General features: G+C 47.1%; 1 protein-coding gene across 1 annotated transcript in view; it reads left to right on the forward strand.

Annotated features, from left to right (window-relative positions):
* Window positions 1-1331: 1331 nt before the first annotated feature.
* DZIP1L (DAZ interacting zinc finger protein 1 like) overlaps window positions 1332-13672 on the forward strand; it is a 33382-nt gene continuing 21041 nt past the window's right edge. Inside the window, 5 exon segments of the mRNA XM_008708130.2 lie at window positions 1332-1730; window positions 6219-6800; window positions 8771-8855; window positions 11555-11676; window positions 12358-12519. Of these exon segments, the coding sequence (XP_008706352.2) occupies window positions 6300-6800; window positions 8771-8855; window positions 11555-11676; window positions 12358-12519 (870 nt within the window). The 5' untranslated portion in view covers window positions 1332-1730; window positions 6219-6299.

Raw genomic sequence — 13672 nt, forward strand, 5'->3', positions numbered from 1 at the left:
GGGCTTAACTACCTACGATGCCAGCTGTTGCTAGGCCATGTACCTCTAGGGAGGATTTTGTGGGGGTCTGATGGCTGAAGCTAGACAAAGCCTACCAAGAAGCAATGACTCTTCCATGGAAAGAAAACAGCAGGATATTCTAAACTCCTCTTAGATGTGAAAAGCAGTGCTGATTTTTGACAATTCTGCACCTGGGAAGACAGGTCACGTCAGTTTGTAGTCTTCCCCTCTAAAATATTCCTAAGCAATGCCAGTCAAAATCCTAGCTGTGATTTTTAGTTTAAAGAAAATTGTTTTGTGGCGTAAACTTAAGAGAGATTTTTGACAAACCACATGGCGCTGTCTTTTAAAAATACCTTCTTAGAAGGAGATCCAGGCCTCCAGTTCTGGAGTAAGTCACGGGAATAAAAAGCAGAGCATAAGGAATAGAGTTAGTGATATTGTACTAGTGATGGACGGGGACAGATGGTGGCTCCATTTGTGGTGAACACAGCATAATGTATAAACCTGTCAAATCATTATGTTGTACATCTGAAACTAACGTAACATTGTGTGTCAACTATACCAAAAAAAAAAAAAATCCCTTCCTACAGTTATTGGGAATGGACGCCAGCTGTAAGGGAGAGCTGTGTGCCATTTGATGGTTCTGGCAGTGGGTGCAGCCCCTGTGAAGGGCAAGAAGGAGTGCAAAGGGTACACCTTTCTTTGGAAAATGACAGAATCAGAGAATAAGTTGAAGATCTGTAATGATGGTGTTCCAGGAGAGCGCCTGAGTCACTCTCGTCTCTTTTGGGCTCCCTTGCCTACGGTGTGTGCATAACCTGTTTGCAAACTGTGTGGAGGTTTCCTTGGCAGCCACAACAATTAGCGCTAATGACAAGCCTGGGCTCCCCTGGGCAAGTACTGCTGAGAGTAGCCCTGGGAGCCAGGGCAGGCTTGTCAGGGACTGCCTGGCAGCTGCCTTGGTAGCTTGGCTCCCCTAACAGCTCCTCTTGGCTGCATTCTTGAGGAAGCAGAAGAGACAATAAGGTGGCAGCCACGGTGGTATATTCTAGCTGTCCATTGATATTAAAAAATCAGAATTTAAAAAGATCAGCTGTTTGGTTGATTTTGAGCAAGGTATCTTTGGCAGATTATGGGTGGGTAGGTTTCAGAAGAACCATAAATTCTCCAGGAGTTGTGTCGCCGTGGGATGGCTGCCTTGTGAGGTGGTGAGCACCCCATCACTGGGGGTGTGCAAAGCAAGGGTGGTAGATGGGCTTTCTTTCTTGGCTGTGGGATTGCTCCAGGTAGAAGCCATCTCATCAGAAATGAAGCAAGTCTGGAATACTAGCATAAATATCATTCTTCTGGGTCCCACTAGTTCATGACATTGGTCTAGGATTGGAAGCTTCCTGGGACCCCATCAAAACATGCAGAGATGGTTAACACAGCTTTGGATTTCCTAATGCTGCCTTGTGTTTCTATTCCCAGATGTGGGGAAGGCAGTCTGCTGATGCCTGGAGAAAGCACAGTGTGACTTCCCTTTGGGGTGTGTGGTTTCCAGGTAACCTGCAGCACTCTCCCTGGGCTTTGTCTCCTGCCACCCTAACCTGGACACCAGCTGTGGAGTTGAGTCCTGTTCAGCTAAGCTCTGCGGAGATACAGAGAAAATTTCAGGCCCCTGGCACTGATCCTGTTGTGATTTGCCGTAAAGTTTCTATTCTTGCAGTTTGGTCAAGAAATCTCAGGTACTGTCTTTTCCATGGTGGGAAGTAATTTCTGTGTCATCGTCATCATCATTGGGAGGTAGTCGGGCAAAATTCAAAAGCTCTGGAGTTAAGACAGAACCTGACTTGAATCTTGGCTTCATTACCTAGTAGCTGAGTGACTTGGGGTGGGTCTCTTAGCTTTTCTGAGCCTCAGTTTCTACGTTTGTCAGATGAGGCAAATCATAGCTACAGATAAGGTTGTATGATGGCTAGAAATAGTACTTTTACAGGCTGGCATGGTGCCTGGCACACAGAAACTTAATCAGTGATGGCTGCTAGCATAATCTTCACATTTCCCCAGTTCTGCTCACCTTTGGATGCCAGAGCCCTAAGACTTCTGAGTACCCAGGGGTTCTCGTGGAAGACAAAAGTTACACTTTTGGGGTTCAGGAAGACTGCATGAACTCAGATCCCTAATTTAGAATTCTGTATAACTGGGAGTGGGGTTGCGGTCTTCAGTGTTTACAGTGTGCTCAGAGCGTAAGTGTGAGGGTTTCAGGGCTGCAGCCATATCTTGATAGTCAATCAATGTGGGCTCTGGGGCTTCTCGCTGATGAGTCTGAGCCCACCCACAAGGGCTCCGGCACTCTCGGCTTTCATTAGCAGCCAGTGGGATCAAGCTGTGGACACACATGGTAACAAATCCAGCGTTTTAGTAAGTCTGAACGGCATTTCTCTCCAGTGGGTCCGAATTAAGGACTCTCAACTCCATTCTTACTCCTTTTTTTTTTTTTTTAAAGATTTTATTTATTTATTTGACAGAGATAGAGACAGCCAGTGAGAGAGGGAACACAAGCAGGGGGAGTGGGAGAGGAAGAAGCAGGCTCATAGCAGAGGAGCCTGATGTGGGGCTCGATCCCATAACGCCGGGATCACGCCCTGAGCCGAAGGCAGACGCTTAACCGCTGTGCCACCCAGGTGCCCCCCATTCTTACTCTTTATCCTAATTCTTGCTGGTTCATAGGCTCATTTCTCCAAATCCCCAAGAATATAGACTTTTGAGGCAGATATTCTAAGATTTTGATAATTCTGCTCAGGTCAATAGCAATCTGGGCTGCAAGTAATACGCTAGGGGCTAGAATACAACAGATATGAATAAGCCATGGTCTCAGCCCTTGAGGAACTTATAGCTGGAGGACTTGGAGGAGAAAGGAGACCGGATTGTCCTGGTATGGCCTCTCCTTGGTACACCCACTGCGCCCTGTCCCAGCTCCGAACCTGGCACGTACCACTCTTTATGGTCATTTCTGGTCTATTTTTCTGTCTTTCTGGTGAAGTCTGGAGCCAAACACCATCATTAGGTGTTTGATTGTGGGAAGTAGTTTGCCCTCTTGGGTCACCTCTAAGTTTCTTCATCTGTGTACTTGGTTGTAGTGAGAACTAAGTGGGGTAGTGCATGGAAAGCCTTGTAATTGTGTGTGCAGAACTGTTAACTAGTTTTATTAACGATGGCAGGGACTGTTGCCTGGGTCACCATCGGTTCTGAGTGCCAGTCACGGTGCCTGGCACTTAGTAGGGGCCCAGCAGTCGTTTGTTGACGGGATGAATAAATGAATGTTGCATGTCCACACCGATAGAGACCAGAGTGTGGCGAGGCGCCCCAAGGAGTGTATACCTGTGCTCCAGAAGGGGCAGGGCATTTTGACTGTGGGCCTGGCGGCATTTATGGTAGCTGTCATGTGTGAGCAAGACCTTGAAGGAGGCACTCATTCACCTGCAGTAGGGGCAGGGGGAGGTGGTGGAGGTCCCTCTATACCGATGGGCAGCATGGCATAGTGGCTAAGAGCTCAGACTCCATCAGCAGGCGGTGTGGGTTTGGATCTTGCCTCCTGTACCTGGGGCAGGCTTCTTTTTTCTTTGTGGTTTGGATAATATTAGTATCTCCTTGAGGGATTGTTCTGAGGATTACATGAATGATTCTTCACAAAGCACTTAAAAATAGTGCCCATAAATAAATAGCCCAGCAATATGAACGTGGGGACAGCAAGTCATATTGTAAGTGGGAGATGCAGCTAGAAAGGTAGTTTGAAAAGAGTTCATAAAGGTGTTTGAGTATCGTTTTGGTGAATTTGGAATTAGCCAATGAGGAACACAGAAAATCCATTCCCATGTGACTGAAGCCCAGGGGTGGCTGCCCCTTCCTTTGTTTTGTTTTGTTTTGGTTTTGGTTTTTAAGGTTTATTTATTTATTTTGGGGGGGGAGAGCAAGTGCCTGTGCACAAGTTGGGGGAGGGGCAGAGGGGGAGAATCTCAAGCAGGCTCCCCGCTGAGCGCGGAGCTGACCCAGGGCTCCATTCCAGGACCCCTGAGATCATGACCTGAGCCAAAACCAAGAGTCAGTCTCTCAACCAACTGTGCCCCCCAGATGCCCCAAGGTGGCTGCCCCTTCTAAACAGGGCAGGCACTCTCCGTTTTGCCACAATCCCCAATACTCCCTGCTATAGTGGTTCTGAATCAATAAATCCGGAGACTTGCATCTCTACCAAGTTCCCAGCTGAGGCTGATGCTCTGATGCTGCTGGTCAGGGACCACACTTTGAGAACCGCTGCCTAATTGTATCTTGGGCACAAAAGAAGGGAATCGGTTGCCCTTTCTCATCGAGCTCATACTCTGGTTTTTCTTATACCTGGCACATTTCCTGCATTTAATGCTACCTTCCTGGCCCTGGGGGAATTTGGATTCGCAATTTCTGGTATAATCAGTATTGGAAGGCTGGATCTAAAGGTCCCAAGAGAGCTGGGCCAGCGAGAAAGAGATTTGGGAGTGACCGAGGCTCAGCCTAAAGCAGACCTTCGGTCGCTGAAGCTGTGGGTGAGTGTGAGCTCACCGTCAGGGAGAGTGTGCAGGGAGAGATGGGACATGAATGAACAGCAGAATATCACGGGGGCACTGCCCACATCCCATCTTTCCCCTGTGTTAAAGGAAGGGTAAAAGGATAGCAACTGTTCAAGGAAGAGGCTGGAAGGAACTTTCAAAAAGGTGGGGGAAGCTGAGAGAGTTGCCGATGGTGCGTTCTTAGCCTTAATATTAGAGAGAGGATCGTGGGCACACATCGGAGGCCCTAGCTTAAATAGTTAAACAGCGAGCTGTAGGTGAGCTCCCGGGTCTGGGGAGGACAGGAAGTAGGTGTCCTGTTACCCTTGCCCACAGCATGCCTGGTAACCTGCTGTTGCTCCAAGGCATAGCTTGTTGTGGCAATCGTCTCCGAGGCTCAGTGACTCGGTTGCAGCTTGGAGCTGAGCATGGTAAGTGTCATGTCTCCCGTCTCCTTTTTTTGTTTGTTTGCTTAAATAACATAGCACGTTAAGTAGAAATGGGCTGATCTTGTCATGGCCATGATGGGGGTGCAGGTGGCTGGTTGGTTTTGGTTTTGGAGACTGTTTGGGGGAAGAGTATCTGAGAGAGGGAAGCGTGGGAGCTGAAATGGAAAAGTTGGGTCACTGGCAGCCTGCAGGCTGTCTTCCAGGCCAGGCTAAGTGGTGTGGACGTGGTACTGTGGCAACAAGGGGGGCCACGCTGAGCTCCTGGGTGGAGGGTGGGTGTGTGTTTCATTTACCTCAGTAGCCCCAGCGCCCGGGCACGGGGCCTGGTCCAAGCGGGCATGCTGTAAACGAGGGGGCAGTGGGTGAATGAATGAGGGGGTTTGAGGGATAAGGGGTCATGATCTGATCAAAGCAAGGTTTTAGGACAAGTGGCCTCAAGAATCCATGTTCAGAGTCCACAAGCTTTGGAGCCAGATGTGCCTCCAACTGTGCTTCAACTCTGGCCTTCCTGTCTGGGGCAAGACTCTTAACTCCTCCAGACACCCGTTTCCTTTTCTGTAAGATGGGAATAACGATCGTGGCTTGGGGTTTGCATGCAGAGTCTGTGTTCAGCATAGAGGCCGGCGCTTGCTATGCTGGCGCTCGCCGCACTGCGGCTGATACGGTTACTGGGTGCCTTGGCCTGGCCCCTCCTCCGGCCCTCAGGTACCCTGCGGGCAGGTAGGGCAGGCCTATCCCTGTCTTTCTCAGGTGAAGGCTTAGGGAGGTCGGGGACAAAGACCTCTGGCAGGAACTCTTGCCGTGGACTTGGGTGTGGGGCGCAGCGGAGGGGGGTTCACTTGTCTCATTCGTAGCAGGAGGACCTCATATGTGCCAGGTGCTAGGCTGCGTGCTTCACTTGCCTCGTTCCTAACCGCAAGCCTGCAAAGTAGGCTCCGTGATCCCCAGTATACACAGAAGGCTTAAGGATGTGAAGGAGCTGGCCCGAGGCTGCGATCTGAATCCACACCTGTGCGATTGTGATTACAGAGCCCACACCGTTGCCTTCCGCAGCTGTCACCCTGTCAGTGCATCCCAGGCGCACTCCAGCGGCTGCACAGCTCCCTCCCCTCACCCCACTTAGGCTCCCGCTGTGCTGCCCGGGTGTACTGTATGTGCAGCCAGATGCATCTTGCCGAACTTGGACACTCTCCTTATTTTCCAGGCCCTGTCTCAGCTCCTGTGCCTGCTGCCGTGGCCTTGGTGGCACCCTCCCTCGGTGGTCAGCCCAGGGCTTCCTCAGCCCATGCAGTCCCCGGCTCCCCTTGCTGAAGGCCTCAGTGGCCCCCTCTTTGGGGCCTACCCACTCCCTACCTTCAAGTTCCAGCCTCGCTCCGAGAGCGTGGACTGGAGGCGCATTAGCGCCCTGGACGTGGACCGTGTGGCGCGGGAGCTGGATGTGGCCACCCTGCAGGAGAACATCGCTGGGGTCACCTTCTGCAACTTGGACCGGGAGGCGTGCAGCCGCTGTGGGCAGCCTGTGGACCCGGTCCTGCTCAAGGTGCTGCGCTTGGCCCAGCTCATCATCGAGTACCTGCTGCACTGCCAGGATTGCTTGAGCTCCAGCGTCGCCCAGCTGGAGGCACGGCTGCAGGCCAGCCTGGGCCAGCAGCAGCGTGGCCAGCAGGAGCTGGGTCGCCAGGCTGACGAGCTCAAGGGCGTGAGAGAGGAGAGCCGCCGGCGTCGCAAGATGATCAGCACCTTGCAGCAGCTGCTCCTGCAGACGGGGGCCCACAGCTACCACGCGGTGAGGAATCAGCGTGGGGCGGGGGAGGGGAGGGCTATGGGCTGTCACCGGGCCACCTGGGGGCACCACCATCCTGGGCCCCGGGGTTGCTGTGGGCCACGCTTACTGGGGCGAGGAGCCGATGTTAGAGATGTCTCATCAAGTTCTCCAGCGTGTGTGTGTGTGTGTGTGTGTGTGTGTAGAATCAGTCTGTAGCAAGAGACTGGTACTGCCAGGCCCATTCCCAAAAAGTGACTCCATCATTCAACCAGGTGACAGTTCATTACCCAGTGCAGCATTTGAACATTCTCATCTGCATGGCAAGTGCGGCCTCGGGACCATTGCACTTTCATGAATTGTCTGGGCCAGGCTCTGAGGAGGCAGGCACAAGTCATGCTGGCTCAGGTGTTCCAGAAATTCATAGTTTGGGGGTAGATGGGACAGAAGGAATCGTATGATACAATGTTAATGGATCCAATGGTAATTGATACAATGTTAATTATGAAAAAGGGTCAGAACTCTTTCAGTAGTAAATGCCAGAGCCCCAGTTTAACTTGGCTTAGGCCAATAAGGAATTAATTAGTTACTTTAACTGAAAAATCTGGAGCTCTGGTGGGACTCAGGTGTGGCTTGTCCCTGGAATCAGATGATGGGCACCAGAATTTAGTTTGTCTCTCTGTAGCTGTTGGCGACTCCTCTTCAGGGTGGATTCCATTCTCAGAAAGATTCTGTCTGTGTGGTAGGAAGTTGGGCCACCAGTGCCAGTATCTGATTTTCCTAGGATCAAGGCTGGCATGATAGAGGGCCTACTTTGGTCCCAGAAACCTGGCCAGTTTTTCACCATGTCCTGTAGTTGGCTGTTTTTGGATCTCCTACCCATGTGGGAGCCGCTCACAGGTCCCCAGGAATTCAGGGTTGTGACTAGCTTTGGTCTAGGTCACATGTCCCACCGTGGAGCTGGGGATGGACTGAAGCCCATGGATGGAGAGTAAGGGGCAGGGTAATTCCCCAGAAGAAAACTGGGGTTCTGTTGTCAGAGGAAGAAGGAGCTGCTACTGCACGGTTCTAACTCTTTAATGATACCTTCTAGAAGTTGCATATGTCACTTCTGCTTACATCTCATTGGCCAGAATTTAGTCACATGGCCACACCTGGCAAGGGAGCCTGGAACATAAAGTGTTTATTCTCATTAACCTCATGATCAGCTAAAAATCAGGGTTTCTATTACCGAGGGAAGAGAGAAAATGGGTCTTGGGGGACAACTGGAAATTTCTGTCACATTTGTGTAAAGATAGCAAATAATCTGTCCTCTTAGTCTGATTGAGTAGGATTGGCAGCCTGCAAAGTTGTGTTAGAAAAATTTTGAACTTTTACAGTAAAAAGATGATATGATAGATTGGTAATGTCTGAAATGCTTGAGGAGAGTGAAGCGGAATTAGAGATACTATTGTTTTCTACTCTCTGCTCTGGTGGTTCTCAACCCTGGGATTGGACCTGGGCAATGGCTTTTTTTTTTTTTTTTTTTTTTTACTTTGTATTGTGAAAATTTTTAAATGTGTACAAAAGAGAGAGTAGTGTAATGAACCTTCATCTGTACACTACCAGCCCAATCGTTATCAACTCACGTAAAATGTTTTTGCATATGTTCCCCTACCCACTTGCCCACACCCCTGCATCACTTTGAAGTGTGTTAGGCGTATGGTGTTATCTATAACTATTTCAGTACGTATTTCTAAAAGGCAAGGACTCTCACTTTCAAACAAACACAAGACCATCAGCATGCCTTGAAAAACCAACAAAAATTCCGTAGTATCCTCAAATACCTAGTCAGTGGTCACAGCTCCCCTGGGCGCTGGCAGTGTTCAGATCAAATTCTTCATTTTTGAACCAGCCCCGGGAGCCCATGGAAATGGGAATTTTGATATTGGGAGAACCCCAGGTCGACCCAGGTGATTTAATTCTGAGCTTACCACTGTTTCCCTTCTGTGCAGTGCCACCTGTGTGACAAGACATTCATGAATGCCACCTTCCTCCGGGGCCACATCCAGCGCAGGCACGCGGGTGCGGCAGAAGGCGGTGAGTCCAGGTGGCCCTCCTGGGACTGTGGAAGAGTCTGGGTTGGTCTTCGGTGGGTGTGGGGCGCGTAGCCCATCACAGCTGCCCTCGGACCTCATCATCTAGTAAAGGAGGGGATGATCCCACCATCCACGATGGGGGGATCCATCCCATGTGGGGCTGGGAGGGTTTCTGACCATGTAGAGAAAAAGGGGGTCAGGTAAGTTCCAGGGTTAGCTTTATCCCTTTCTATTATGACACAGTCAGTACATCCACTCTGGGTCTCAGTGGTCTTTGCTGTGAATGGGGCAGGCAGATGGTGAGTTTGAAGGGTCCGTACCTTCCAGCCTTCTATGAATCTGCTATTCTCTGATGCTAACTATGAATGTGTTTAAATGGGGTTAATGAGCAGTTAGACCACTTCTTTGACTTTTTGTATGTACGTGAGCTAATTAGGACTTAATCACTTTAATTTTACTATTTCAAATTCCAAAACAAGTAGCAAGGCTCTAGGTTCCCCATAAAGAGATTTGCATACCTTATATCCATATTTGTGGTTCCCAAGAAATAGCTGTGAACACTTAAAAATAGGTATAAAAATATAAATCATATAAATATAAAAATCCCATTAAATAAAACCTTTTCCTATTTTTCTTCATTTTAATTTCCTTTTCAAAGAGCAGACTTAGAGATTTAAAACAGCACCATTTACCTAGTTATTATGCATTTATTATATATCTAGCTCTTCTTGGTTCTGCATTGGAGGCTGCTAAAAAAAACAGGTTTTTTACCTCTTAAATGAATTTTTCTGAAAAAAGATGTGTCTTTGAAGAGATATGTGTATACTGATGTTCATAGCAGCAATATTTACAGTAACTAAGATGTGGAAGCACCCAAATGTCTGTAGACAGATGAATAGATAACATGTGGTATATACATGCAAGGGAATAGAATTCAGCCTTAAAAAGAAAAGGAATTCTATAACATGTTACAACATGAATGAACCTTGAGGATATTATGGTAAGTGAAGTCAGTCAGCCTCAAAAGGACTAACACTGTATGATTCCAATTACATGAGGCACCTAGAGTAGTCAAATTCATAGAAACAGGAAGTAGAGCGGTGGTTGCAGGGGGCTGGGGGAGGGGGTCCATGGGGAGTTATTTAAAGCATACGGAGTTTTTGTTTTATAAGAAGAGAAGAGTACGGAAGTGGATGGTGGTGATGGTTGCACAACATTATGAATTATGAATGCATTTAATACTATCGAGCTGTACATTTAAAAATGGTGAAGATGTCACATTTTTATGTTATGTGTATTTCACCACAATAGAAAAATTGGAAACAATGCCTTTGACCTGGAAAATTTAGATACAGAAATGTAGAAAAGAGAAAATAAAAACCATTGACAATATCGCCTAGTTAATATTTTGGTATGTTCTCCGTTATTATTTTTCTGTGTATGTATATAATCCTATATTATGCAGTTTTGACTGTTGCTTTTCTTCAATTAAGAATATATCACATTTCCAATGTCATTCAGTCGTCTTGGAAAACATGATTTTTAATGGCTGAATAATATCCCATCCTGTGGCTATCATTAATTTATTTCACAATTAAATTACTTCGTACTTTATCTGGGTTACTCGTAAATATCCCTATTATAAATCACATGATGATCAACACTCTCGTGTGGAAATCTTTGTGCATATTCCTTCTCATCTGCTTAAGGTTAATTGCTGAAGGAGAGGGAAAATATGTTCTTAAGGCAACTCTTGCTAAATTAATGTTCATGACCTTTTTATTCTCAGGCAGCTGGCTTTTCAGATACCCCTGCTCTCCTATTTCATATTATCTCAGATCACTTTGTTAACCCAAATTAATTTCCACTGCATCTAAAAATTGCTTGTTTCCAAAAAGTCCAGTCTGAAGAAAACCGTATCTCATTTCAGAGACAGGCTTAAGGTTTTAGTAACGGAGCTATCTATCTAATAGGCACTAAAGGTACTTTAAAAAGTAACAAGTGTTCAAGTACAATTGGTATCTTTTTCACGAACCTGTAACTCTTGGTTTATCAGTATGTGGTTTAGTTAGAATGTTCTCTTACAATGCATTCTTTAACCTGAGAAAAGGTAAAGTATCCACTTAAAGCAACCTTGGCTGAAAGTTTCCTTTGTAATGCAGCTGCTTTTTTTTTTTTTTCATTTGAAACTTAGTACTATGCTATACTTCTGAACAACGTGAACTTAAAACTACAATTATTTTCACGACGTGAAACCCTCTCTGATGGCTGTCAGGATCCACAGATACATGCTTTGTATTAAGCATCCCTGTGCCAGTGCAACGTGGTATTCTGCTTCGGTTACTCCGCCGATCTCGCGTTTGCATCTGCGTGTGTCGGGACTGTCAAAATGGTTATTTTCAATGACAATAATAGTTCAGCTTTATTGAGCTGTCAGGCCAGGCACTGTGCTAAGCACTTTGCACTCTCACGTTTCATCCTCATGACAACCGTCTGAGTTGGGTGCTGTTGTTATCTCCATTTTCCAACTCTGGGTAACTGAGGGTCGGGGAGGTTATGTCCCTTGCCCGCGGTCATCGTCCAGTGGAAGCGGCATAGCTGGTCGCAGCCTGAGGTGTGGCTGATTGCATAGGCGAGGAACCACGTTTCATTCATGTTTTCACTTAAACTGGCCACCCTGTCTTTGCCTGGACCCCACAGGGAAGCAGAAGAAGCAGGAACAGCCAGTGGAGGAGATGTTGGAAGAGCTGCGGGCCAAGCTAAAATGGACCCAAGGGGAGCTGGAAGCCCAGAGGGAGGCGGAGAGGCAGCGGCAGCTGCAGGTGGGCCTGGAGAGGAAGCGCCCGGGGAGACCTGCTCGTGGACTGCCCAGGAGACCCCTGAGGCCCCCGTCTCCCACAGGACCAGAAGTGTGGCTGGTTCCCTGCAGCTGGGAGTCAGCGCCAGGGTGGCATTTCCTGGGTGTGACAAGTGATCTTACGTTGTCAGGGAAGGAAAATTCAATTATTTTTCCAAATCTGTATGGCCAACAGGAGAGCCGAGCAGTGTACTTTCCTGCATTATTCAGCACCCCATGAGGGCATTTGAACCAGCACGTTAGCTTCTTACACTACCCTGCTGGTTTGCTTTGTTGAGAACAAAGACTGGATAAACTCCAAAGTCCGGTCTCGAGGGTGTACTTAGTACATAATTGTAGAATGAAAATGTGTAAACTTGCCTCACCCCTTCCTTCATGTAGTCATTCTTCATTCGTTTCCTCAGCACCCATTTACCGAGTGCCAACTATGATGGGGATACAAAGAGAGAGAAAAGACAGGGTCCCTAGCCTCAAGGGACTTTCTAGTTCGGATAAGACTAGTCCCACTCCATGTCCAAACGATGGGAACTGTAGGACGAATGTTCTTTGGGTCTCCACAGTGACTTGCCCAGACAAGGGACCCTAGCAGTCAATATTGGCCACGATGTGGAATTAATGATTCTGTTGTTCTTGCTTTTCTTTCCAGGAAGCAGAGATCACCCGTCAGAAGGAAATAGAAGCTAAGAATGAATTTGATGAATGGAAAGAAAAAGAGCGGGCCAAGCTATATGAGGAAATAGACAAGTTAAAAAAATTATTTTGGGATGAATTTAAAAGTGTTGCCAACCATAACTCTACACTAGAAGAGGTACCCAACGCAAAAGGCGTTCAAAGTTCTTTTGCTGAAAAACTGTTTATTCTCAAAATTTATTTCTTAGTTTGTACTAGTTTTCTTTCATCTGCCATTGGGTGCTGATATACTGTGAGGCCGGATACCAGAGGCCAGTGCCAGGGATCGGGTCCCTGCTCTATCACATATTGGCTGTGTGACCTTGGGTGAGTTACTTAACCTTCCTGTGCCTCAGTTTATTTACTGTAAGATAGGTTGCTGAAAGGGTTCAATTAGCAGATAGACGGCACTTAACATTGTCTAGTATATAGTAAGAACCCCCTAGACATTATCTTTATTTTTGCCAAGGGCTTTCTTTCATCACTGGACAAGATATGAGGCAAAATTTAAATGAATTCACTTTTCTCTCAACATATATGTGCTGAGCGCTGCCTACCTGCCAGGCACTCTGTTGGGGTCTGTGGAGATCACATGTAATAATAAGATTTACTGCCTGTATTTCCTGGTTTCCAGCCTCTGTGCGGGGCTCTTTATATACGTTAACTTTTCAGTCCTCACAACAACAAAACAACCATAACATTCTCAAAGTAGATACATTATTCGTTTACTTATTTCTGTTTTAAAGTTCTTTAAAAGAAAACGATTATCATTCCTCCTTTCTAGGGGAAGACATTAAAGCCCCATAACATGCTCAAGGTCACACGGCTACTAAGAGGTAGACCTGGGATTTGAACTTTACTTTCTAAACTTCAAAGCCTCTGCTCTTCTACTGGGTATGCTGTCAAGTTTATTCAGGAAAACCTTATTAAGGTTATTATCCCTGGACTCTGTCTTCCCGTGTAAACCTATATGACTAAAACCATATCAGGGCAAATGTTTTGAGGAGAAATATTTTCAGAATATATTTAGCTCTTATTGGTCCTTCTAACATCGAGGAGAATCTTTTCTTGTTTTTGCAAATGAGCTGTCTGGTAGCATTTCTCACGATCATCCTACATTTTGCTAAAGAAACCCCTGGACAACTTTTCCAGGAGGAGATTGTTACAGGATGTGTGTGGAGTCTTGGGTGATCCATCATCTCAACCTGAGATGGGAAGCCAGGGATGGGGAAGGCTGTGGGGTTGAGATGAGAGCCGTGTGTGTGTGTGTGGGGGGGGGTAATCTATAGTGA

The sequence above is a fragment of the Ursus maritimus genome, unplaced genomic scaffold (assembly GCF_017311325.1).
Source record: "Ursus maritimus isolate PB19 unplaced genomic scaffold, ASM1731132v1 scaffold_20, whole genome shotgun sequence".
In the NCBI taxonomy this organism is placed as follows: Eukaryota; Metazoa; Chordata; class Mammalia; order Carnivora; family Ursidae; genus Ursus; species Ursus maritimus.